This window comes from Sphaerodactylus townsendi, linkage group LG14 (assembly GCF_021028975.2).
Source record: "Sphaerodactylus townsendi isolate TG3544 linkage group LG14, MPM_Stown_v2.3, whole genome shotgun sequence".
NCBI classification, from domain to species: Eukaryota; Metazoa; Chordata; class Lepidosauria; order Squamata; family Sphaerodactylidae; genus Sphaerodactylus; species Sphaerodactylus townsendi.
Window position 1 is genome coordinate 6,931,865 of NC_059438.1, and position 27,592 is coordinate 6,959,456.

At 46.3% G+C, this 27,592-nt stretch overlaps 1 protein-coding gene across 3 annotated transcripts; it reads right to left on the reverse strand.

The window, feature by feature from the left end:
* Positions 1-26,859, reverse strand: HSF4 (heat shock transcription factor 4). Of its 3 annotated transcripts, none has more exons than XM_048516150.1 (12): positions 26,651-26,859; positions 22,887-22,995; positions 18,588-18,715; positions 13,730-13,854; positions 11,011-11,086; positions 8,584-8,648; positions 7,197-7,296; positions 6,189-6,313; positions 4,701-4,806; positions 3,164-3,229; positions 2,459-2,540; positions 1-1,710 (listed from the first exon to the last, which is right to left on the reverse strand). In XM_048516150.1, exons 1-11 carry the CDS (start codon positions 26,771-26,773, stop codon positions 2,487-2,489), a joined length of 1,077 nt encoding a protein of 358 aa, XP_048372107.1. In that variant the 5' UTR covers positions 26,774-26,859; the 3' UTR covers positions 1-1,710; positions 2,459-2,486. The 3 variants fall into 3 exon arrangements, with proteins under 3 accessions (XP_048372107.1, XP_048372106.1, XP_048372105.1); XM_048516149.1 differs by having other exon boundaries at positions 2,459-2,546; XM_048516148.1 differs by having other exon boundaries at positions 2,459-2,565.
* Between the last annotated feature and the right edge of the window lie 733 nt (positions 26,860-27,592).

A 27,592-nucleotide genomic window follows, 5' to 3' on the forward strand; every position in this document is an offset into this window, starting at 1 on the left:
GCGGCTGCATTGTCGCCGCCCCTGTAGTGGGGAGTGCCGGGGGACCCCGCGCTACTTGGCTACAGGGGAAGAAGGTAAGTGGGAAAACGCTCAGAGTTCACATTATCCCACACTTGCTAAATAGGAACATTTTATAGAAACTCACTTTCCCTGAGGTGATGGAATCTTGTTACAGGATCTGTATACTTGTCTGGTATACTGATCCAGCACAGCAGATGTGTGCCAGCTGCACCCAGAATTGTGATGATGATGATCACAGTTGTTCTGGCAATTCTTTTGGTGGACCGTGGGTAACAGTCCAAAATTAGGCTGATTCAAGATTTTTTTTTCCATCTTGTGTTGCTCTGCAAGTGCCTTCAGGTAACTTTGTGGTCAAGGAACCAGGGTGACTGGACAAGGGGAAACAGACCATTTATAGTGGAGGAAGGAAGCAGAAGAGTCTTGTGTGCTTTCACACAAGGCACCCAAATTGCAGGAAGTATGCAACATCTAAATGCTCCTTCACCAGTTTCTAAAGAGACGCAGTATTCCCGTACTTCGTCCCCGCCCCAGAGTTGCCGCACACCTTAGATGAATGCAAACAGGAGCAAAACTCAATATTCACATACATTCAACATTCAGCAACATTTTCAAATTTTGCCTTTTGAAATTCAGTTTTGCAGGATACTTCTTAAAAACTTAATTATTAAGTTTGGTTAGGTTGTGAGTTTAAGGTGGTAAAAGAGTCTTGCAACTTAAAAAAAAAAACCTAAGGCTTAAGCCAACACTCAATAGTGCCCATAATTATGAATGCTGGAAAGAATATAAATGCATGCAAACATTCACTATGTCAAAGATTTTTTTCCTCTAAATACTTTTCAGTTCCAGTGCAACTCTCTCGTGTGAATAAGTAATAGACTCTGATTGAGCCTCTAAACTGGATTGATCCACAGCCGACCTGATTTTGACACATCAAATTTGTGCCCTTGTGGATTCTCAATCAATGTCGACCCATCCAAAGCACTAGTGCAACAAGTCTTCAATGTGATCAGGCCATTAAGATAGATGTCCAAGTTCAGATAACGAAGCAGGGGGAACAGGGAAATAATTAGGAACGATGACTGGGTGAGACCAATTGTGGGAAGTTTGCACCTTTTTTGAGAGGTACAAATTCTCTGTAGAAAAAAACTACTTGTGAAAGTTAATCAGCAGCAAAGGGATGTCAACAGAGTGGACCTCCTCCTCAACTGATTTTCCATAGGATATCATGCAAAGGGGGGAATAAATTTGCATGCTCCTATAGGATTCCAGGACAATATGGGAGATCCAGGAAACAACCATAGATAATCCCCTTATATCACCTAAGAAGATGCCCAATGAAAATGAGGCTGGTGATCAGGATAGCTTTCAAACAAGAAGCAGCAGTGGCAGGGACTGTACCATGATGGACATCCACTCCTCGATACTGTTGGGTAAATGTTCCTACCATAAGAAAGGAAAGGCATAAACCGTCTCACCAAACTCAGCAAAAGCTCACTTATCATTCTATACAGAGAGGTCAGCTTTAGCGGGAGGCTTTTCCTGAAGTCTGCAAAGGACATCACGGAAGCTGCGTTTCCAGACTGAGAACAAGAAGGTAGAACTTTGAGATCCATTCACGAAATTGCTTTTCAAAGCCTTCGTTGTTTGCCAGCAAGGTGCCGTCGGGTGCTTTCCAGACTGACCTCTCTCCTTAGGAATGGAAACAGAAATGGAGAAACATTGCTTCCAGAACATTGGTTCCGTCAGTGAACAGACTCTCCTCAAAATAAGAACTGTTGAACGATTTAGTACTCTTTTATCCCTCCCATCCATCCTCCATGGAGCTCAGGCAATTCTCCTTTTCACGTTTTATCCTCATAACAACTCTGTGAAGTAGGTTAGGCTGAGAGAGAGTTTCTGGCTCACCATCACTTCAGTGGCAGGTTGTCACTGAAGAAGTTGAACTGTTGCCATTACAAGAATGACTAGTCCGGTCACTCAAACTAGAAGACTTCAGGGGAAGAGCCCAAGTAGCTAAGGCCAGTGGCTGAGGGACCACGGAGAGCTCAGCACTGCAGAGATGCATGCTGACACTATTCCATGGGGGCAGAAAATCACCCCCAAACCCCTCCTCCTCCCCCCCCCCCAGGTCCATACTCTGACTTCAGGACCTGGTGCAAAAAAATATTGTTTGGCTGTGGTGGGGGAGTGCAGCCACCCATATTGGGGTGGGGGTTGGAAAACTCAGATTTTGCACCAGGCTACATTTCCCCTCAATATGCCTCTGGAGATCATAGCATTTGTCAAGCCTTCCTGAAATCTGTGGACTAAAACTACCTCTTCAGATACTATGCAGCACTGGGCCAAAGAGGCAGCGATGCCAGTTTGCAATAGAAACATGCCTGTCCATTCATCATAGCTATTTTCTGTTGTTTCCAAAGTCAGCTGTTGGTTGTACCTGGGCAGTGGACTTTGGACTGAGGCCTTCACCCTTGGTAAGACATTTCAGTTGCATTCTTCTCCAGATCCACCGTGGGATTCTGCATCTTGATGCAAAAATACAAACTGAAGCAAACATACAGTAACACAGAAAAAAACCCAATTTAGAACATTAAGCAATAACAGCCTCTTAGTAATATTTACACCTTTGTAAAGTTAGGTAGAGTTAGTCCCAGTATTATAGATGGGATGGAGAGACCCCAAGGTTGAGGAAATGTGAGCCACCAGGGCTGAGGGGAGACTGGAAAATGGAATCTCTGGTTCAGGAGAGATCAGCAAGAGCCTTTGTAATAGAGGAGGGTGGAAAGCTCAGAACTTCGGGTGTAAGTATTAAGATCTCCCAAGGCCTGACTTGGATGGTCCAGACTAATCGGATTTCAGAAGCTAAATAAAGCCAGCCTCGGTTAGTACTTGGATGGGGGAGCACCAAAGAAGTCCAGGGTTAATATATAGAGGCAGGCAATGGGCAAGCACCTCTGAGCTTCTTTTGCCTTGAGAACCCCACAAAAAGTTGCCTTAGTGTCACTTTCTATCATGTATACAAATGTTTTCATCTGTGAAATGCTGACGTATGGATGTCATTCTGACTCCTGGACTTCCCCAATCCTTTCTCACAGGTGTTCTCCTTCCTTTCATCTCCCCATCCTGCACATACATCTCTTACCGAGGACAAACTTGCCTCCACGTCATTCAAATTCCATTCATTTGCAGAAACAGCCGGGTTGAAGACCTGCGGGCAATAAGGTGCATCATTTTCTTAGAAAGAGAAGAGGGGGGCGGTGCGGGGAGGGGGGAACCAGGCATCACAATCACAGGTAGTTTAAGCCAGGAGAGCCACTGTGGTGCAGTGGATAAGGTGTCAGACTGCAACCTGGACAGCCCACTTTCTAATCCCCATTTGTGCCATGGAAGCTTGCTGAGTGACCTTGGGTCAGTCACATACTCTTAGGCATGACCCTGGCTAGTATTTGGATGGGAGACCTCCAAGGAAGACCAGAGTGACAGAGGCAGGCAATGGCAAATCACCACCTAATGTCCGTGCTGCCTGTACAAACGTTTCACCTTGGCAAACTGGGGAGTGTACAATAGCATGAACATTAATATATTATGTCAATAACAGCGTATTTTCGAAGGGAGGCTGAGGACTATAATTTCACCTACATCAAAATGTATCATGTTTCACATACTGGAATCAAGTTAAGAACTCAAGTCATTGAAAGCATCTGACATTCTGATTTGCTGAGCCTGGAGGTTTGATTTCGCTGCTGGAAAATGCATTTAAAGTATTCTATCACCAGCCCTAATCTGAAACTTCCCAGCCAGATCAGCCATTCTCAAAGAAGCCTGGAATTTTGCATTTCACAACCCACGGGAGGTGCACCAAGTTGTGAAGTGAAAGAGATGTATGGCTGTTGCTGGCTTTCTTGAGATTTCAAACCAAGAAGTTCCTGCCCTGGACGGTCCAGGCTGGCATCTCATTAGATTCCAGAATTTAAGCTGGGTCAGCCCTGGTTAGTACTTCAATGGGAGACCACCAAAGAATTCCAGGCTTGTGATGCAGAAGCAGGCAATGACCAAGTACCTCTGAATATCTCTTGCCTTGAAAACCCGATGGGGTCACTATAAGTCAGCTGCAACTTGACAGAATTTTCTACTGTCACAAACACAAGATATATAAGGTGTTCTGAAGCTTGCAGGCAGCCACCGGTCATTACTGTTTCACTGTCTCTGGAGCATGTTAAAATATTGTCCCACATCACGATTACAATGTAGTCTGCAGCATTTTTTGTACTCCAAATTAAGACTCTAGAACAGTGATTTCCAATCTTTTTTCACTCGTGGGCCCCTTGGCAGCCCATTTCCCTAAAACTGTACCCCCATACTAGCAAACTCAATATGGTTGTTTTTTTCACATACCCCCCAACGCTGTGGGTCACGTACTCCTGGGGTGATTGGCCCAAGGTTCCCCAGCAGGCTTCATGTGGAAGTATAGAGAATTGAACCTGGTTCTCCAAATTAGAGTCCACCGCTTTTAACCCTTACACCATGGTGGCTGTCACTGCAGGCCCTGAAATACCCCCTTTTTTGTATTAAGCATCCAGCCTGTTAAACATTTCTGTGCAACCTGAATGCTTGCAGATTGTTAAGTGACAGTTTGGTCGGTCCCCATAAAATGGAAATAATAGGTTCAAAAAACATACATCCAAAGAGCTGGCAGTTTCCAGATTGTACTGCTGGCTTCTCAATAAGATCTGAAGGCCTTCCAGATTCAAATCAGCACCATCTAAAGGTTCACACATTTCTGCTCTGCAAAAACACAAGAGAATCATCTGTCACGTGGATTCAACAGATACGATTCTATAATTTATTTTATTTTATTTTTCAAACTTATATACCGCCCAATCCCCGAAGGGCTCTGGGCGGTGAACAACATAAAATTCAAATACAAATAAACATAAAATCAAATACAATAATTTATCAATAATATAAATTAAGATGCAGCAATTAATATGTAACAATGCCCGTTAAAATCCTTCTTAAACCCTCCCAAGAGGAGAGACGAAAGGGTGGGTTCTGTAGATGATAATGAACCCAAAGAGAGGGGGGGCACTTTCAGTGGCTGGACACTCCAAAGACCCGGCGGAACAACTCTGTCTTACAGGCCCTGTGGAAATCACCAAGATCCCGCAGGGCCCGGGCAGCTGGAGGAAGAGTGTTCCACCAGGCAGGGGCCAGGGCTGTAAAGGTCCTGGCCCGAGTGGAGGCCAGCCGCATCATTGAGGGGCCAGAGACTACCAGTAAATTGGCCTCTGCTGAGCGCAGAGGTCTAGTGGGGACATATGGGGTAACGTGGTCCAGAAGGTATGAGGGTCCCAGGCCGCGTAAGGCCTTAAAGGTAAGCACCCATACCTTGAATGATGGTATGTGTGTACAATGTGTGTACAATAATGTGTGTACAATAATGAGTGTACAGTTCAAGTTTCCCTCTCTCTCTCCCTCCGGGTATCCAAGGAACTCAAGACAAAGACATGGATGTGTTCCCCTCCACCCCTGCTTTTATTCGCGCCCTAAGGAGGTTAATGAGTACAAAAGACCCACTGAGGCAGGACCATAACTCAACACAAACACTAAACAATTTCTCACACCCCTATCTAACAAACTAATCTAGAGGTATGTTTCCTAACCTCCCCACTAATTCCCATTGATGCTCAGTACTAACTTAATATCAAAATAAAATAACCAATAGTAACAGAGTCAACACTTTGGGAAATTTAGGAAAATTACAAGCTCTTCTCATAGTTTTTCCAATCACTTTGTTCACTGAGGAGATCTCGATCTTTTGGAGAATTTCTGTTGTAATAACTTCAGAGAGAAAAAGTTTGGTAACAGAGTGAAAAGGGTGGCTAGAACTCTCCCTTAAGGTAGTTTTGGTCTGATCTGGGGTTATCGTTGGGTTTTTGTTCGGTGTGAGTTTTTTGTGTGGGCTTTTTTTCTTTTGGAGAATTGGGGAGAACAGAGCCAAAGATGGAAAAATATACAGTAAATAAAAATCAGCATTTCAGATTGGGCTTCATACGACTACTCTGTTATACTACACCAGTTACACAATGATGTACGGAATACTGATTGTTTAAAAAGTTCTGTCTCCTGCACAGATTGATCTGTATCATAACTGGAAGTCTTTTTACCTTTCGCTATCAGGAGGGGGCTGCATGACCACAACATTCGATGGCGATGCTTCAGTAACGTCCGAAATGACTGGTCCTCCAGTGATGGCTGGGCTGTTTAAGCAGGAGGCGGATTCGGCAGAGGGCTGGAGCGGAAGGGAGAAAAAAGGGTTTATAGCACCACTGCAGTATAAAACAGTGATGCCAAATATGACTCCTATTAATGGGTGCCTACCATCCATTTGCTTCTTCCCCAAAGCATCTCTTCCTCAAACCAGGTCAGTCCTGGCTTTCCTCACACATTTGTGTCTGTAGAAAGCACCCATTAAGAAGCAGCTGCTACCATTATAGGAAGATGACTGGCTTGCAGCCTCCCAGCATTTTGTGATCGGTCTCTCCTATGGCAGCCATTTTGTGATTGCTCCAGCTGCCATGGAAGCCATTTTGTGGCAGAGCCCCCTACCCCTTCTCAGTATTTCAAAAGTGACCACACAGGCTCATCCAAATTGGGATCTAGTGCTGTGAAGAATCTCACGGAGAGTATTCCTTCTCTTGAGACTTGATCTTACGCAGGATTGTGCTGGAGCACTTTCGACAGACATGGCTGCATCCTTAATAGGCGCAGTCTGAAAATATATTAAAACAGGGTTCTAGAGCTTTTGTATGTCACAGCCACTGATCCTTCCTGCTTTACCATAAATAATTTGCTTTCTCAGCATGTGGAAGGTCCTTACTTGTTATCTCTAAATATCGCACTAATTGCCTTTCTAACGACTGGTTACTTTCCAAGATCGCGTCAAAAGAGTAAGCAGAACCAATTCACAGGTGAACCTTAAAACACTCTTCAGCCCCACAGGAAACTGTAAAGGCTCAACTCAAGTGTCAAGTTTCTGATGTACTAAAGATAGCCTGGCAGCTTTCATTTGGGTTCCTGAGCTATCCAATGCCCAGGCATTTCTTCATTCTTGCATTTTACACATCCTTTACATTTTACACATTTTATAGATGATTTTAGTCAAAGACTATTACCGACTGAATGAAATAGGATTCGTGGAGCGGGTCCATGGATAAATGCCTCCTGAACTTCGACACTTGAGGAGCAGAGTTGCCATCATCTAGCATAAGAGGTCTGTAGAGAAAAATACATAGTCACATCCCTCTCACTACTCCATTCAGATTCTGTTTTTCCCTCTCATAAGGACACTAAGAACATGTTCAAAATTTCTGTGAATGAATGTTAAATCCTTCTGGTTGTCAAATGACTAGAAACTCCTGGAGGAGGGAGGAGGGGAAAGGGAGATTTAATTGGGCCAGTTATTGCAACTCCCCTGACCTGAATGATGTATGCCGGCCTGAACCTGTCAGACATTGGATGCTAAGCTGGGTCAGCACTGGTTAGAAGTTGGATGGATGACCATGAAGGTAGTCCAGGGTTGCTATGCAGAGGTAGGTAATGGCAAACCACCTCTGTTCATCTCTTGCCTTGAAATCGCCCATGAGGGGTTGCTATAAGTCAGCCATGACTAGGCAGTACTTTATATGTACATTATTAAGGATGCTCAAAACCCATCTGTTAGGAAACAGGACCACTTCAGTTAGTTGTGTAAAGAATCATGTATTATTCCCTTCAAATTATCTCTGATTTCACCTAATCAAGTTACTCGGTATTCATTCTAAGCTTATCAATGAAACACCTCTGGAGAAGTGCATTTTCAAGTGGGTAACATGCGTGAATGGGAACATAAAACCATGGAGCTGGAAATACAGGATAGTTAAATGGAATCCCATATCCAGGTAGGGCAGCTCTAATGACCAGATGCTAGTGGATGGTTATTACCACCATGGTCGGCCTAGCTACAGACATCAGGCTGGTCAGTAAGCTTTGCTTTGATCAACTAAGGTTGTCCTTTCCTGTGGAGACAGCAGGCCAGACGTTCTGCTGAACCTTCTATTCCCCTGTCCTCTGCCGTCCTGCATATCCCAGGTGACCTCTCATAGTGCCCCCGAGTATTCTTCTACAGCCACAGAATGTACACACATGACTGCTTGATGGTCTTCTTTTAGAACCCAGCATGGCCTCCAATAATATTAGTAGAAAATCTCTCTTTGGATTTAATGAGCAATGTTTGCCTACTCTCCCTTCCCTTTTCTCTTCAGATGTCCTCTTTTCACTTCCCTGTATATTACCAAAACAAGGGTCGCATCAAGCTGACAGGGTGGTTCTCTATGGGCTACTGAATAGACCAGGTCAGCAGCTCTGACTCATCAGTTTGTCCTCATTCACTGACCGTCTCCATGGCGCCCAGGTCTGGTGACCTACCACGCCACTTGGAGCTGAGCTCAGGTGTTCTGAAACGAAGGCCCAGCCCCCAAACGAGTTCCTTGCCTGCGCATGCGTCGAACAGGGGGCACTTACAATTTTCTCTTTATTCCAGCGTTGCTGGGGTTTGATTGGAGCTGGCCAAACAGGAACTGAATCAGCTGTTGGGGGAAATCAAAGTTAAGCATTTGTCAGTGAGCAGTGATTCAGCACTCCAGCCCTCAACAGCTAGCTGCCCTCTCTGTCAGTAACGCTCATTAGAGATCTTTAATTTTGCCTTAAGTGGCAATGCACAGGACACTGCCCTCTTTCTTAGCAGGAATGGACTCTCAGGGGGAGGTGGGTCATGCTACATCTTACAAAGCCCCGGTGTTTGCTGAGAGACAACACCAGGATTTGGTATCAGATTGCAACAGGAGTTTTGTGCCTCCCAAGCCCCTTCTGCACATGCAGAATAATGCACTTTCAATCCACTTTGCAGCTGGATTTTACTGTGCGGAATAGCAAACAACTGTGAAAGTGGATTGAGAGTGCATTATTCTGCATGTGCGGAAGGGGCCCCGGATGCAAGTCTGCTGTTGTCTGCTTGCAACAGTGGCACATGGGGAAAGGTGGTTTCAGCCTGTAACCGCCCTCTCCCCCATGGCATCTTCAAACTGTCCCATATAGCTGCTGAAGGTCCACTGCAAAATTCACATTACTTACATAGCTTCTAGGGCAGTGGTGGCGAACCTATGGCACGGGTGCCAGAGGTGGCACTCAGAGCCCTCTCTGTGGGCACGCGCACACAGAGTTTGTCATGTGGGGGGGGCGAGAAGAACTAAAGCATGATCCTTTACCTGGGAGTAAGCTCGGTTGCTGGCAATGGGGCTTGCTTCTGAGTAAACCCTCCTAGGGTCATGATTCACCCGTTCAAAGAGTTGCATGGTTGCTACACCAAGCTTACTCCCGAGTAACATGTGCCATAGAGCCAACAGTTTTTTCTAAACTGAAACCTCAGTATTCAGGTAAAATTGCTGGTGTTGGCACTTTGCAATAAATAAGTGGGTTTTGGGTTGCAATTTGGGCACTCGGTCTTGAAAAGGTTCGCCATCACTGTTCTAGGGGAAGATTGAGAACACAAGAATGGTGCAGGGCGGAAGGCCAACATTCCTCCTCCCCATAAGCCATGTGCTTCTAGGAGGCACAAAACTCACATTGCCCATCTGATACAGTCCTTGTGCCAGCCCCCAATGAACACAAGAACTGCCCCCAGATCCCCTGATGACAATTCCTGGTCTTGTTTCCCCAGATCCTTTAAGCTGCAGATGCCACAGACTGAATCTAGGACACCTGCATGGAACTTGGACATGGTCTCCCTATTTGCTACTTCCGCAGGATCTCCCAATATTTGTCATTGTATTTATTTTCTCTTTGATCCAGAACAGACACAATAACATAAATAAATCTGGGGCCATTTAATTATTATGACCTTATAAGTGGTTGGTCAGATTCTGGCAAAAACACAAGGGGACTGTGTGTTGCCCCTGTAACAGTCCTGGAACTCTTGTTCTTGACCCTAGGTAAATTTGGATTCTAGAATCAAACTCTAACTTTAAACAATTCCAAAATGTATTGACTGGCAAATCTATGCTTAACTGTCAAGGTTTCCTGCCCCACCACGAGGATGTCAAGGAAACTGTGGCTATGTGACAGTGCCAAATCTCATATTATGTTTAAAATAAACATAAAACAGTGTAAAGGTAAAACACACACTCATTTGCATTGCAAACAGCTCTCTTAATCAAGAGGTGTTGCCTAGGCAAAATTCTATACATCTATTCAAAATCCAAGATAACGTTTTGTTCCTGAATAAACAACACTCAGACACTGAAATAAATTGTATAGGAGAGGTTCCAGATTGCTTTCCCATATGAAAATATGGGGACTTATTTAAGGGACTCAATGACATGTTACTATTTTATTTATTTAATGGACTCAATGACATGCTACTATTTCTTCAATTTCATTTTAAGCAGTTTTTCTTTTTTTTTTTTGCAAATACAACCTCTGGGGTTTCTTTATCATGGGGAGAGAGGTACATTTTCATTTTTCCCTCCTTTGCCATTTTCTCACTGGAAAAAGCCACCACAGTTGTTTTTACCTGTGTTTGGTTAAAAAAAAGCATTACTGTAAATTTTCCCCAACAGGTAAAAATGCTATTTGTGTGTAGCTTTTTCTGGTGATAAAAATGCTAGGGATAAAAGGGTGAATGTTTCCTGCCTTGCTGTTCTACTTTCTGAAGCAATTCTGGCAGCTAAATTAGCAAAAGGAAAGAAAAAGTTGTTGAAAATTAACCTTAGCTGTTCATCCCATAGCAGCAGCACTGCCTTTTTCAGACTCTCCTAGGAAAGACCTGTCTGGATAACCCATTTTTGTTGCCAGAGTAGAAACCACACTAAACCTCACGATGCAATCCATCAACAGCAGTTAAAGCCAGCCAATGCCCACCACACCCTGGCCTTGCGTGACATTCACATTTACCTTATTTATCACTTTCTGGTGTTGCGAATGGTTCTGCCTGAGACAAACCACTTCCCTCCACAGAACTTCATTCTGCCTGAAAGAAAAGCACAACCCCCCAGTGAGTTGTGCAGCCCACAAGCATACTTGCAATACAGTTTTGAAAACCATAATCTGACTGGAGGGATCATCTCCCTGCGAGGAGGCCATGTCCGATCCTATCAGAGCTTCTTCCGGTTGATGCTAACTAGACCAGGGGTAGGGAACCTGCGGCTCGAGAGCCGCATGCGGCTCTTCTGCCCTTGCACTGCAGCTCCACGCGCCGAGCCGCCGGCCCCATCCTTGCCCGCCCTGCAGGCAGCAGGGCAGGCGCACCAACTGCCTGCAGTTGGCTGGGCCGCGCCGCGGGCTTCCCCTCTCACCCACCTCGTTGGAGCGGGGTGGGCGCTTTCCCGGCGGCCGGCGAGGCCGAGCTACCGGCTTCATCCTTGCCCGCCCTGCAGGCAGCAGGGCGGGCACACCAATGGCCCGTGGCCGGCTGGGCCGCGCTGTGGGCTTCCCCTCTCGCCTGCCCAGTTCAAGCGGGGCAGGCGCTTTCCCAGCGGCCGGCGAGGCCAAGCCGCTGGCCCCATCCTTGCCTGCCCTGCAGGCAGCAGGGCGGACGCATCCATGCGCTTCTCAGAATGAGCGGAGTAAAAGGTAAAAAAGCCCCAATATATATAGTGTTTTCTTTATTTTAAATGTCAAAAATTATTTGCGGCTCCAAGTGTTTTCTTTTCCCGAGGAAACCGGGTCCAAATGGCTCTTTGAGTGTTAAAGGTTCCCTACCCCTGAACTAGACATTATAAACTGTAGACTTCACTATGAAGGCTTACAGCTATACTGTAGTTCCCAGTAGCAACTCAGATCAGGACTGCTGTGCAGGTGAAGGAAGAATTCCTGCCTTCTCCCCTGTGTGGTTTTGCTATTTTTTTGTATCTGAAACAGCCCATGGGGCCTTTTCTTTCACTGTTTCTTGGTGATCCCATTGGGTTTTCAAGGCAAGAGATTTTCAGAGGTAGTTCACCATTGCCTGCCTCTGCGTCACACCCCTGGTATTCCTTGGAGGTCTCCCATCCAAACATTTGCCAGGGTTAAGCTGAGTGTATGTGACTCGCCAAGATCAACCAGCAAGCTTCCATGACAGAGTACAAATTCAACCCTACATTTCCCAGATGCTAGTTTGACACCTTAACCATTACAACCACACTAGCATTCCCTTAGCATTCCTCTGTGGGGAGTTAGCATATATACAATCATCTGGTACGCATGAACGAAGCAACCTGACGTTCAATGAGGATAAAATTTAATGCCATAATCAGGGCGAGGCAACAGTTATTTAAGAACATAAGAACATAAGAACATAAGAACAAGCCAGCTGGATCAGACCAAAGTCCATCTAGTCCAGCTCTCTGCTACTCGCAGTGTCCCACCAGGTGCCTTTGGGAGCTCACATGTAGGATGTGAACGCAATGGCCTTTGAATATGGGAAGCCCCTTCACTTAGATACCAAAGACAAGGGAGATCTGGTATTCAGATAGTTGCAGGATTTCTTGATTCATTTTAGGATTGCCAGGTTCATGTTGGGAAAATCCCGGAAATTTGGGGAGTGGAGCCTGAGGAAGGCAAGTTTGGGGAGGGGTTGAAGTTAGGGTGTATAACACCATAGAGTCCACCCTCCAAAACAGCTATGTTGTCCAGGGGAATTGATCAGGCAAGTCTAGTTTCATTGGTTCCTTCTACACATAGTAGAAGCAAGGAATGATCTCACCCATATAAAGAAGGAAGGTAGCAGCAGAGAACAAGATTGGCAGGTGGCCCAAAGAAATGCTTCTGTTGCAGGGATACAGAAGTTCTCCCACTGTCAAAGCTGGAACTATTAATAGCTGAGAACTATACATATCTGAATGAATATTGATCACGCCTGTAATGAAAGGTCTCCCAGGGATAGATAGAAGGTTTTACCCTTCCACTATGTTATCACATAAAAATCAGGAAGCAACTTTTAAGGTGGCAAAATTTGTTTGTCCTGTAAAATAAGGAAATTGTGGGACAGTCAGCCCCAAGAAGTGTCTTAGTAGTCATTTTTTAATATTTTAGTTTTATTTTAAAAACACAATTTAAGACTCTTTTAAGGCTGTGAAATCATATCTTTTATGTTTTAATGTATTTTTATATAATTACGTGCTGGTCTTGGACCATATTAACATCTGTGATGATTACTATATGAAGACATGTAGCGGCTTTTCACTGAGTCAGACCCTTGGTCTATTAAGACCATTATTTAGGTCTTCTCTGTCTGGCAGCAGCTCCCCATGGCCTAGGGTGCCAACCCTAAAGGGGGGAGGGCTGAAGTTCTCCTGGAACTACAAATGATATCTAGACTGGACAGATCAATTTCACAGAAGCAAATGGCAGCTCTATGGCATCCCATCCTTGCTGAGTCCTTCCCTTTCCTGGTTCTGCCCTCCCCAGGCTCCACCCCCAAATCTCCAGGAATTATTCATCAATAATTGGCAACCCTATGCAGGGCTTCAGGCAGAGGCCTTTCACATCACCATCCACCCAATCCTTTCAACTGGAGATACTGAGGATTGAACCTGGGACCTTTGTCTAGCAAAGCGAACTCTTTAGCACTGAGCCACCTCATTGTTTCTCAGTATAGTTGCCATAAACAGTGTTTAGCTAAGGAGTCACTTACTGCTTCATGTCCTGCACTTGACACTCCATCGTCTCCTGCTGACTCCTGAGGATCTGAATCTCGTATAATAACCTGCTCAGGTCTTCCTGGCGCATCTTGGTTTCTTCACTTTTCACAACGGATACCTGGAGAAAACAGATGAGCGAAAATGAAAGAAGGAAACCTGCAACAGGCAAAGCAGCTTTGAGCTGATGACCCAGAACGTTTTAACTGCAGTCCATTGGGGCCTTCTCACCTGTTTACATTTTTAGGAGTGCCCCTCTGTTTCTGGAAGTGGGCTCCTGAAAGTGGAATGTATAGAAGGTGTTTGACAAATCGTGTATTACTTGTCAGAGTGTATTACTTGTCAGAGAACAAATATCAGTGAAGCAACCAAATGTGAGAAATGAGACAGGACTACAGACTTGGGCTCCTAAGGTACGATAGGGAAGCCAGATGAACCAGTGGTCTGGTTGATGCCAGAGGGGAGACCTCATCTGCAACTTCCTCTGCTTTCCACTGGAAGCAGAGTGACAGCCCCTCCCCCCCGACGACAACGACCCTCCAGCAGCAGCTGCCACCGCCAACCCTGTAGAAACCCCCCCCCCCCTTCTCCCCGCCGTCCGCGTCGCTCACGGCCCCCTGGACGCTTCCGCCTTTACGGCCCCGCCGGCCAATCAAGAGGCAGGAGGAGGAGGAGGGGGAAGGGCGGCGGCCCAATCTGCGCTCTCTCTCGGGACTCGTCACCCCGGAGGCGGGGGCTACCTCCGTCGGCTGTGGCTTCAAACGCCCCCCCCCCCCACTTGGCCTGGCTCCCCCGGGACCCCCCTCCCCCGTCCTGATCGGGTGCCGCAGCTGAGAAGAATCTGCCCCACAGTGCTTCCCCCCCCCCTTCCCTCCCCTGGACCACGCCACGCTGACCGCCGCCTTCGCACGAGACCGCACGTGGATGTTATGGGGTGATTCCGCTATCTTCCCAGGCCTCTTTGAGCTTGGCAGCCCGTTAGAGCAATGTAGCCGAGAGCCCCTAAGGCGCCACCTTCGCATGAGGCCCCACGTCGAGGTTGTGGCGTGTCCGAGCCTCTTCCCCGGGCCAGGAAGCCGCCCGCTGGGGATCACTGCTGCCCTCCCCGTGGCCAAGGTGCTTGAATTACAAGGCACAGCCCCCGCCACCGACCACGGGGCATTTCTCAAGTGTTATAGTTGCTGCCATTAATGCTTGGCGTGTCCGGGCCTGGCGGAGCAGGCGGCGTGGCCGCTGCGGAGAGGCTCTCCGTGGTAACTTGCTTTCTGAGGTGCGGTAGCTTGCTGGCCACGAACGTTGCCAGCTTTGATTTTGAGAGCATGATAACGCTGTCCAAGAGTTGTGAGAAGCGCTACAACGCTCGTGGCCAGCGTTATCATGCTCTCTGAAGCGTTACAACGTTCGTAGCCAGCGTTATCATGCTCTCAGAAAGCGTTACTACTATCTCGGAGAGTCCTCCGCAGCGGCTCCCCTGCCCTGGCCAAATTCCCTGACTTACGCCACATTATAGCAACGCTATAACTCCGAGAAATACCCCGATGATCGTGTTTGAAGAGTTGTCGCTATGGTCCTGCGCACCTTTGGCAACGGGAAGAGGCGGCAACATCCCCAACGGCGGCCTACTGCCCAAAGAGGTTCTCGGACCTGCCACTGGCTCGACGATGAACCTCGGCGAAAGGCATAACGCCTTAGGGCTCTCGGCTACATTGCTCTAACAATTTCTGCATCAAAAGAAGAACACACCTGAAGGCGATAACGGAATCACTGGCCTTAACAATGCGTGCGGAAGAGTGCGTATGCGGCGGTCAGCGTGGCGTATCAACATGTTAGCGTACATTGAAGGGCAGATTTTCTCTCAGCACTACGGCACCCAATCAGGGGGGGGGGGGGGCGTTTGAAGCCAATGATGGGAGCCCCTCGCATGGATGTAGGTAAGGGGGGGGGTTTCTCGGGTTTGAACCCCCCCCCCCATTTATGTCCAAAGTTCCGCCCCTCCGTTTGTGGGTTTTAAAAACTTTTTAGAGCTTTTTCGGTTTTTGGCCTGCAGGGGGCGCATTGTTTGGGCTAGCTAGCAGCACCAAACTTTCAGGGATTGTTTGGGGGACTCTCCTGATGATACTACCCAAGTTTGGTGAGGTTTGGTTCAGGGGGTCCAAAGTTATGGACTCCCAACGGGGGTGCCCCATCCTCCATTGTTTCCAATGGGAGCTAATAGAAGATGGGGGCTACACCTTTGAGGGTCCATAACTTTGGACCCTTGAACCAAACTTCACCAAACCTGGGATGTATTATCAGGAGAGTCTCTTATTGATACCACCAGGGTTTTGTGAAGTTTGGTCCAGGGGGTCCAAAGCTATGGACTCCCAAAGGGAGTGCCCCATCCTCCATTGTTTTCAAAGGGAGCTAATAGAAGATGAAGGCTACATCTTTGAGGGTCCATAACTTTGGACATCCTGAACCAAACGTCACCAAACCTGGGATGCACTATCAGGAGAGTCTCTTATTGATACCACCAGGGTTTTGTAAAGTTTGGTCCAGGAAGTCCAAAGCTATGGACTCCCAAAGGGGGTGCCCCCATCCCCCATTGTTTCCAATTGGAGCTAATAGGAGATTGACCCATCTTTGAGGGTCCATAACTTTGGACCCCCTGAACCGAACTTCACCAAACCTGGTTGGTATCATTAGGAGAGACTCCTAAAGATACCCTGAAAGTTTGGTGCTTCTAGCTTAACCATTGCACCCCTGACAGCAGGCACCCCCCAAATTTCCCCAGATTATCCTTTTAAATCCACCCCCTTCAGCATGGATTTAAAGGGAGAATCTGAGGTCCTCAGTTTAGAAGAAGAAGAAGAGTTTGGATTTATATCCCCACTTTCTCTCCTATAGGAGACTCAAAGGGGCTTACAATCTCCTTGCTCCCTCACAACAAACACCCTGTGAGGTGGGTGGGGCTGAGAGAGTTCCGAAAAGCTGGGACTAGCCCAAGGTCACCCAGCTGGTGTGTGTGGGGGTGCACAGGCTAATCTGAATTCCCCAGATAAGCCTCCACAGCTCAAGTGGCAGAGCGGGGAATCAAACCCGGTTCCTCCAGATTAGAATGCACCTGCTCTTAACCACTACATCACATTGAAAGTGATGCTGTTTCAGGGTGGGGGATAATCCACCCCAAAACAGCATCACTTTCAATGTTGTTCAACTAGGGACCCCAGATTCTCCCTTTAAGGTGGATTTAAAAGGAGAATTTGGGCTCTCTAGTTTAAACACCATTGAAAGTGATGCTGTTTGGGGGTGGAGTCCAGCATCACAGCGGCTGCCTGGGGGTGGTGGTGCAAAACTCAGATTTTGCACCAGGCTCCATTTTCCCTCTATGCCTCTGCCCAGAGGGGAGGGGCGGGGGGCAGGGCAGGGGAGTCTGCCGTCCCCGGCCTCGGAGAGCTGCTTTTATAAGCGCTAGGCCAGGGGCGGGTCTTGGGGAGGCATGGCCATGCCCTAGGGGTGGGGTGTGTGGCCCCACCCCCGAGCCCCCCCATTAAATATCTATACCTATGTCCCTGGCCCCTCGCCTCTGGGGTGACGAGTCCCGAGAGGAGCGCAGATTGGGCCGCCGCCCTTCCTCCTCCTCCTCCTGCCGCTTGATTGGCCAGCGGGGTGCCAATATGTCATTTTGGTGCATATATGTCTAAAAATGCACCCCTGCAGGCACCAATGACCTGGTGCAAAACAATTTTTGGGTCAGGGTGGGGTGGCCGCCCATGGGGGGGAGGGGGCATCCAACTCAGGTTTTGCCCAGGGCTCTAGTTTGCCTCCTTACGCCCCTGCACATTGAAGCTTAAATACGGTAAATAAGCTCAGTTATTTCAGAATTTCTTACTGAAATCAATGGGACATGCCTTTGAGTAAACTTACAGACATCTTCCAAGAAAGAAATGTGCCAGTCAGTGGCTCCTGTGAGTTGAAAATCCCCATCTCTGGAGGAGGATGCTTGATGCATCTCTGCAGGATTACCTGCTCCTGCTGTGTTTTGTTCTGATCAGCAGCTTTCAAGGGTGTGCACTTGTGCCTCACCTCTGCTATATCAACCCTTAGAGAAACCTTTGTGACTGCTCCTGACTGCTTCCGATTTCAATTCAGAAAAGAATAGAACATTTCAAAGAGCCTGCTGGATCAGACCAGAGTCCATCTAGTCCAGCTCTCTGCTACTCGCAGTGGCCCACCAGGTGCCTTTGGGAGCTCACATGCAGGATGTGAAAGCAATGGCCTTCTGCTGCTGCTGTTCCCGAGCACCTGGTCTGCTAAGGAATAATGCTTCATCTACCTGAAATTCTGGATAACATGGAGGAGGGGAGAATGATTTAAGTCTATGGTTGAGGACAGCGACAGTGTTACATCCAGTTGGTCTCCCTCTTTCTCCTTTTCTTTTCCTTCTTTCTCTTTTCCCCCTTTTCTTCTAGTTTTGTTGTTTCGGCTTTATGGTTATTCAAGTTTATTAATTAGCTCTTTCCCTCACCAGGTCTATGTATAAGGAAAGACACTACAAGATCAAATTGGATGTGAGGGTATTCAGTTGCTTTTATTGTTCAAATACAGATTTGTGAATAAATCTGGATCGGTTTGAACTGGGTAGAGTGGCCAGGAGATCCAACAAGTAAATAAATAAAATGAAATAAGCCACTTTGGGTCTCCATTGAGGGAGGAGATGCTGTAATCAAGTAAATAAATAATGCTTCTTCCCAAGGGAACTGAAGATGTAGGGCAGTTTCTGATTGTTTCTGAATTTCCACTCAGACCAGTGAGGAGCAATACCAAATCATCAACTAGCTTTATGGATTGGCCATCAAAACTTGCATTTCCTACCTTCCTCTTGATGTGTTCTAAGAGATGTTCATGGCCTTGGAGGAAATAGAGATGCTGGAACTCCGTGTCATCCCGTTCAGGTTTGACAAGGCCGCCTTGCTCGATATTGACCACTTTTCTAAAGCCATCTAAATGGACAAACAGAAAACTGGTGAGAAGACTGGGGACCAATTCACATATTACCTTAGAAAAAAAAGCATATATGTTATGTTCCAGTCATGGGGAAAGGCAGAATGTGTAAAAAATGATGTTTTATTTTATTTCTTGGACATGAACTAAAAAAACTTTCAGGATGATTACCATTGGTTCTCTGGCACATGGTGGGACAGGAAGCGCATTGGGGCAAGAAATCTTGTCGCGGCGCGCTTCCTGTTTGCGGCGGCCAATAGAGAAGGTGTGTCGGGGCAAGATTTCTTGTGTCGACATGCTTCCTCTTGCCCCGCACTTGCTTCTCACTTTCTGCGGGGAAAGCGAGAGCACTTCTGGGGGAACTTTTTGCACCAGAGCGGGACAAGGGCAGGGATCAGCCTGCGGTGGGTAATCAGAATTAAAGCCACTTCAGCGCTGAAGTCTGCTTACTGCCATTCTCATTTCCAGCAAAATGCCACGTGGTTCAGTCTTAAAAGGGCAACAGCACTCCATCAAGCATATTTACATCAGCTATTACTTGCTGACACATGATACACCTGAGAACACAAAGCACATGTACATAAGTAAACACAGACTAGTTGGCAGCCAGCAAAGTCACTTTCCTGTGCCCAGTAGGCTCACTTTCTTTGTGATTCCACTCATCTAATCTATATCTATAAATGCGAAATACCCCTCACTGACTCACTGATTGTCTCATCAACAGAACTCAAAAACCACTGAACCTACAATGTTGAAATTTGGCACACCGGTTCATTATGTGGTTTAGGTGCTCACTAAGAAAGGATTTTTAAAAATATTCAGTTTTACTTGAGTTATTACACATTTACTGTTTTAACTGCTCATCTCTGGCCATCTGAGCGAACATTCTAAGGGCAAACCAACCCCTCAGTCTACAGACATGCTGCACGAACATTCTAAGGGTGACAGTTAAACACCACTAGCTTCAACAAACCGGCTGCAAAAAAGCATGCTGAATGTCACCTCGAAGTTAACAGACAGGCTGTGAAAAAGTACTCCTCCACCCACCCTCACGTTAACAACACCGCTACAGCCAAATACTATCAACACACATTACAAACCACACTATCACCTTGGACTACTAAACATTTGTCGGGTTTTGCATATGGACATCAGATTGATTACTGGGGAGACAAGTTTACTGCTCTTGGCCTCCGATTACCCTGTGCTTGGTGTCATGCTCTGAAGTGGCGGGATGAGTCCCCAGGAATGTGCTGCAGTGGGGGTATAGTCCAGCTCCCTGCCCTTCAACCCTACCCTGAACCTCTTCATAGCCTTCTCACTCATCAGCATCAAATGGCAGAACACTTCCTTTCTGCATCCCAAAAATACAATGGCATCCCGAAAATACACATGACATCTTTTGGAGCCCACCAGGTGAAAGAGAGCAATAACACATTGCATTAAAAAAAGACAACTACAGGAAGCTGCTGCAAAATATGCGAAACCCATCAGTCCACAGACAGGCTGTGAGGAAATATGCTGCATGTCACCCCAAAGTTCACAAACAGGCTGTAAAGAAGTATGTTGAATATCACCCCGAAATTCATAGAGAGCCTGTGATGAAGTATGCGTAGCGAAGCACGGATGCCCTGCTAGTCAAATAGATATTGCTTGGAGCCCCTCAGTATGTCAGAGGCAGTGCTAAACAATGTATATCTCACTCCTTCCAGATTCAGTTTGTTAATAATCTGCCTTTCTCACTGAGACTCATGGCAAATTACAAAAATTGAAAACAATGCAATGGGAATGGTAACAAGATGATTTTTTCTGTTCTTTTCCTTAGATATGAAAACCAGTAGACAACGATAGTTATTTTCCCTGCTTTGTACACTAGCATAACCTCTTGCAACAACATCTTCCTGTTTTAGGGCGCAGTCTGCATTTCAGACACCCTCTCATGTGCTTAGCCATTTGATCATGCTCAGACACACGCACAGGGGAAAGGCGGAAATAATTGGGAACACCTGCATGAACACGCTGCACACATGTAAACACACACAGATTCAGGGCAGGTCCATGTTCACCTCAAGTTAAAGACTGAGCAAGTACAAAGGGCAGAGTTGCCCAATAATTTCAGCTCTTTCCCAGAGCATGCATGTGACTAATAGGCAAGGCATCTGAGGGGGAGTTTGAAACGCAGTTTGCTCTCTAAAACAGGAAAACTTTATTGCTAAGGTTAAGCTAGAGCACAATACAGGGAAATACCCTGCTCATACAAGAGGCCTACTTTCACACCTACTGTGAAAGACTTATGTTTTAGACCTTGGAAAGCAGCTGCCAGACTGAGTAGACAGTACTGATGTTCATGGACCATGTATTTATGATAGAAAAGAGAAAGAAAAGGCCTGCAGACCTCCAAAACGGTGAAACCAGGTGCAGCTGAAGCTGTTACAGACCCATGTGTCATGAAAACGTTCTCGTTAAGGTGACTTGATTGGCTGCAACTCTGTTAAGTGTACATGTAGTGGCAACCTTGGGTTTGCTTCTGCACCCACTTGGGTTTGTAGAATTGCTTTGGGAAGAATAGCAAATCAAGCATGGATTGAACTTCCTCTTCTGTTTATCTCCAGCTGGTAAAAACTGCTGTCGAATCCACAAGGACCACCCTGTTGGACCAGCCCAGTCATTCCTCTAGTGGACACTGGCCAATCACAGTTAGTTCATATTATCCACAGAATGAAGACAAACCTTCTCCTAGACCCTTGGTGGCGAACCTTTGGCACTCTAGATGTTATGGACTACAATCCCCATCAGCCCCTGCCAGCATGGCCAATTGGCCATTCTGGCAGGGGCTGATGGGACTTGTAGTCCATAACATCTGGAGTGCCAAAGGTTCGCCACCACTGTCCTAGACTGTAATTGCAAGCAGTGGGTATGGAGGTTATTGGACCAGTGTATTCAATTCTGCTAATTTTGGTAACTGATCTGCAGCATCCTTAGGATAGCATTTCCCAACCTGTGGGTTCCAATCCAAAGTGGGTCAGAAAGCTGGAGGCGTACCAGTGGTGTTCGTGGAGGATTGCAACGACAATTTCTTAGTGTTTACAAACCAGTCCAAAAAGGCGGGGGGCAGCAAATAAGTGGCTGCCAAGGACAATGCCACAGCTCTGCCTCCAAAAAGCCAACTGGAACTGCCTCAATCTCAGCTGCCACTCTACCACCTCCCACTCTTTGGGGGACCGCGTTACCCCATATGTCCCCACTAGACCTCTGCGTTCGGCAGAGTCCAATTTACTGGTAGTCCCTGGCCTATGTATTAATTGCTGCATTTTAACTTATATTATTGAAAGATTCTTGTATTTGATTTTATGTTTATTTGTATTTGAACTTTATGTTGTTCACCGCCCAGAGCTCTTCGGGGGTTGGGCGGTATATAAGTTTGAAAAATAAATAAAATAAATAAATAAAAATAAACCTGAACTAAGAAACTGTGGTTGCAATCCCAGAGGAGTTTCAAACTGGGGATGCCCCCCCCCCCTCCAATGGTGCAGACTTAAGTTACTAAAAAGTATGGAATAACTCAGGTGCTTCTATGGGCTTTCCTTCTCCAGTGGCGTCTGTACTGGCAATTGCCTCTTTGGAGGTAGCTCCGTGGCATTGTCCTTGGCCACCGCTCTACAGCCCCCTCTTTAGACTGGGTTGTAAACAACTTAAATTAAGAAACCGTGCTTAGGATTGCGCTGTATTTCTGCTGAGTGGACAGAGAACAAACATAGAAGCAGGCAGAAAGACACTACACAGTCCCCTTGTGGAAAGTGGGAAATTGTGTGTCAGGCCCCTTGCTATGGATAGCAGACAAAAGGACACCCCCCAATACAAACAAACAAACAAACAAACAAACAAACAAACAAACAAACAAACAAACAAATGCTGTGCTTTGTAAGTTGTCTCAAGCAAGGGTCAGGAGAGGCAGCAATAAAAAAATTCTAAATAAATAAATAGCATTTCTGACACACACACACACACACACACACACACACACACACACACACACACCCATTGCAAGGGGCCTGATATGCATGGATGTGCATGCAATGTAGCTCTTCTCAGTCTCTCTTTCTTCTTCCTGCATTCTTCCTGCATTATAATAGTACAGTTGTCTCTTTAGGAGCTTAGCGGGATACTTACACATATTCAGCTGCCGGACGAAACTGGCCATGTTGTTGTGTTTGAAGTACTTGGGCAAGACTTCCTTGGCAAACCGGCCTTGATCAAAAACATGGAAGCTGGTGCCATTCTGAAAAAAACAAAAACAAAACAGGATTGGTGCCTCCCTTGCATGTGAATAGAGAATTCTAATGCCATTTTAAGATTCTACTTATATGTAGTTCAGGTGGATGAAGCTGGCCTATTCAAATACAGAATGGTCAAAATGTTAAGTTGTGAGACTCACCTATTGGTACTTTGGCCCAGATTTTGATAGCAGAAAAACAAAAATTCACTGTTGAGATCTGACTACTACCATAAGCAACAGCATAAAAAAAATAGAAATACGTAAATGTTAAAGCCCCTTCGGCACATGTAGAATAAAGCACTTTCAATGCACTTTGCAGCTGGATTTCACTGTGTGGAATAGCAAAATCCACTTTCAAACAATTGTGAAAGATTATTTAAAGTGCATTATTCGGCATGTGCAGAAGGGCTCTAAGATCTGAAACTGTGTGAAAGAAGGAGAATGCACTGGCCTTTAAACACGTTTTATAATTAGCCTACAAAGCATAGTTTTTCCATCCTCCAGATGGAAGCTGGAGAGTTCCCAGAAATACAACTGATGTCCAGATAACTGAGATCTGTTGTCTCTGGGGAAAAGGGTTGCTTTGGAGACTGGACTTTATGTCACTAAACCCCACTGAGGTTCCCCCAGACTCCCCCCCCCCCCGCAACCTCTGAGAATTTCCCAACCTGGAATCGGGAACCCAAATAAGGAGTAAGGTTAAAATGATGATAGATGATTACATTATTTTGATTTGTACATATAGATAAGCCCTCTTCTTGATCCCTGGGTGCAAGATAATCTTGTTCTTGGTGTCTAGAGTCAGTCCCCTGAACTGCAATTTCTAAACAAGTATTTCATTTAAGGCAGGAAAAGGAAATAATTTGGCATTCCATGATATTTGGGGGGTGGGGGGTGGAGGGAATAGTACAGACAGTTCAAACCTGGCTCAGTAGTACAAACTTCCTCATATCAAGATTTCTGACTTGAAGAATAACTGTATATTTATCCTTGTACATGTGCATAAATTTTCTGAGACTACTAAAGAGGACCTTAGGGCCAAAACACATCTGGGAATAGTGTTTTATATGTGTTACCAAACTCTATATTTGTAGATGCATGTGTCTTTAACACCTTGATGAGGCTTTGGTTTTTAATCTTTTTATGAATTTGTATGCCCCCAAAATAAATTACTGTTTTGTTATTTTAGCTCAACCTTTTTGGTTCCTGAGTAAAACCTTTTTGGTTCCTGAGTAAAAGGTACTACATTATGTTATTTCTTTGTCTGGAGGGTAGACGCCTTAGGATTCCTATGTACCCAGGCTGACGTTCTATGGAAGAATGGTAGGATAGAATTGTAAATAAACACAAATGCATCTCTCTTAGGCATGCTTCCCAGGCACAGTGATTTCAGAATTCTGAGGAAAAAGCAGAACACTTCTTCCTCCACATGATTCCCAATCACCCTCACAACACAACTGTGTTTCAGCAGACATTGAAGAGCAGGTTTTTCAGGAGACCTCTTCCTCAAGGAAGGCTTTTCGGACTTTCCCGCCCATTCTTGTGACTGCACAAATGAAGAAGGCAGCAACACCTATCTTCCCCAGCTGCTAGCAGAACCTCTCAGCAAGAATTCTCTAATTTCCTAGATAATTCTCTCATTTCCTAAGTCCTTGATCTGGATGACCTAGGCTAGCCCAGTCTCATTCGATCTCAGAACCTAAGCAGGGTCAGCCCTGGTTATTATTAGGATGGGAGACCTCCATGGACATTCAGGTCATGCAGCAAACCACATCTGTTGGAGTCTTGCCTTGAAGACCCTAGGGTCACCATAAATTGGCTGTGATTTAGTAGCACTTTCCAGTACAACACTTCCCAAATGGGAACATTTATAGACCATTTCCTGAAGTCTAACATAAATCAAGGCTTCCCTGGCTGATAGAATGAATGGGAGTGAAATAAAGGGCACTTCCCATTTATCCACCTGATTACCATATGCCAGGCAGAACAACCAAAACAGGCCCAAAACAGAGGAGAATCTGGTGGGGTAATGTTTTCTCTTGGGCTTTCTTCTGATGGTTCCTAACCCTGGTTGGGAGGATTGCAGAAAAGAGTGTTAGATGCATTGGGGGCAAGGGAGAAAAATTAGAAACTGGATAACCAACCACTAGAAAGGAAGATGGCATGGCTTAGCCCGATCTTGTCAGATTTTGAAAGTTAAGCAAGGTCAGTACTTGAACGGGAGACCACTAAGGAAGGCTCTGCAGAAGAAGGCAATGACTAATCGCCTGTGCTTCTCATTTGTCTTGAAAACCCCTTGCTGGTGTTGCCACAAGTGAGTTGCAATTTGACAGCACATGAGCAAACACCAGCTAGCTCCGTGATTCTCACACTTTTTGAAGCAGTCTCCACTTCTGAAATTACTGCACACTTGGAACCTACTTGCCAAGAAACCCCAGGCTACTTTCGCCCTCTACAACATTAACAGACGCGAATATCACTTAGTTGACACTGGACAAGTTCATAATTTATTTTCCGTGTCTGGCATTTACAAGTACCTGGCCTAACAGCAAAAAGGCTGTATTTCAGGGTCATTCACATTACATTGGAGAGACCCCAGATTTCTTTTGAACAGCTATCGGTGCTTCGTAATCTAATTTGGGGCAGATAATTTAGAGAAAATGTTGAGCTGACAATATATAAGCCAGAGTGGTACTTGTATTTTGCAGGACACTCTTAGAGTGTCTTTCTCCATTTTACTGTCTCCATACTTATTTGTAGGAGCTTGAACAGTTCTGCTTAGCCTGAGCTTGTTGGAGCTTGGGAGCTAAGCCGGGTTGGCCACATTTACTACTTGGTTAGGAGACAACCAAGGAAGACCAGGCTTGCTATGCGGAGGAAGCTGATGGCAAACCACCTCGGCTTATCTCTTGCCTTGGCTGCTGCAGAGAAGCTTGCGTATCCCCTCCTCCCAAAAGGCCCAGAAAAAGATCACCAAAAGATCTGCTCTAAACGTGTTTATTGCACAGTATTTAATCTTGATTGCGACTGGACAGCATTTATATATGTAGCACCAGAAGAAGAAGAAGAAGAGTTTGGATTTATATTCCCCCTTTCTCTCCTGTAGGAGACTTCCCCCCTCACAAAAGGGGCTTAGAATCTCCTTGCCCTTCCCCCCTGTGAGGTAGGTGGGGCTGAGAGAGGTCTGAGAAGCTGTGACTAGCTCAAGGTCACCCAGCTGGCGTGTGTGGGAGTGTACAGGCTAACCTGAATTCCCCAGATAGGCCTCCACAGCTCAGGCGGCAGAGCGGAGAATCAAACCCGGTTCCTCCAGATTAGATATACGAGCTCTTAACCTCCTACGCCACTGCTGCCCCTGCTGCTCCATCAACTCATGCTGCTCCAGATCAGTCTACCAATTCATTCTACACAGATGTTTGGAACTTAATTGAGAATAAGTCCCAATGAATATCGTTCTGAACAACCAGGTACAGCACTGGGTGACAAGAAAATGAAATAATACAAAATATGTGAATCCAGCAGATTATGAACACCCGTTTCTGGTCAACATGCCTATGATCAATGTGGCCAGTAGCAGCTATGACCAAATAGAGGACTCTAAGGATGTATTTGATGCATTGAAGGGATTTTTATCCTTCTAAAAATCAGCTTTACTCACTATGCTCCAGCAGATGAGATGGTTGGTCTCGGGATCTTCCACCAGAGTCCACAGCTTGGTGAGAAACGCTGGCACGTTGCTAGAGTAGCCATCCATCGCTAAGGAAGTGGGAGACTCCTGCATCGTTTTTGCACAGTGGTCCTACACCGGCGCCATCCCTTTCCCACAGCAAGCCTTCCCCTCTCTCTGCACTACGTATGTCAGAGGGAGGAAGAAACGTTGCATGGTTTGGGCCCAGCGGAGGAAACACCCTCCCAGTTCCCCCACAACTAGTCACATCAGCAGGGGAGCTGGCTGTCTCCCAAGCTCAACACAATGCACAGGGGCATGGCCAACCACGGGGAACAATACAGAGAATGAAAGCGCACTGCATTTGATCTCACACAATGCACTGAATAAAGATGCAGCCTCATGCAAAGAGAATACCCTTGCTTGCACAAACGCAGTTCGGCCAGGAAGCCAGCAAACCACTGGAAAGAGCCACGAGGAAGCATCTGCCAGTTTGCCTTCTAAATGCACTGCTTCAAGAAGTAGGGTGGCCAACTCTGGGTTGGAAAATTCCTGGAGATTTGGGGGATGGATCTGAGGAAGGATAGGTCTAGGACCGTGGTGGCGAACCTTTGGCACTCCAGATGTTATGGACTACAATTCCCATCAGCCCCTTCCAGCATGGCCAATTGGCCATGCTGGAAGGGGCTGATGGGAATTGTAGTCCATAACATCTGGAGTGCCAAAGGTTTGCCACCACTGGTCTAGGGAGAGGAAGGAACTCAGTGAGCTATAATGCCATAGAGCCCACCCTCTAAAGCAGGATGTCCAACCTTGGCCCTCCAGATGTTCATGGACTACAAGTCCCATCCGCCCCTGCCAGCACAGCGCTGGCAGGGGCTGATGAGACTTGTAGTCCATGAACATCTGGAGGGCCAAGGTTGGACACCCCTG

Excerpts from the sequence above, each read along its gene's own strand:
- HSF4 (XM_048516149.1), bottom strand. The coding sequence starts at position 26,773 with ATGCAGGAGTCTCCCACTTCCTTAGCGATGGATGGCTACTCTAGCAAC. Across the intron at positions 22,996-26,650 it reads ATCTCATCTGCTGGAGCATA|AATGGCACCAGCTTCCATGT; the intron begins GTGAGTAAAGCT and ends TGTTTTTTTCAG. Across the intron at positions 8,649-11,010 it reads ACCAGAAAGTGATAAATAAG|CTGATTCAGTTCCTGTTTGG; the intron begins GTAAATGTGAAT and ends TTCCCCCAACAG.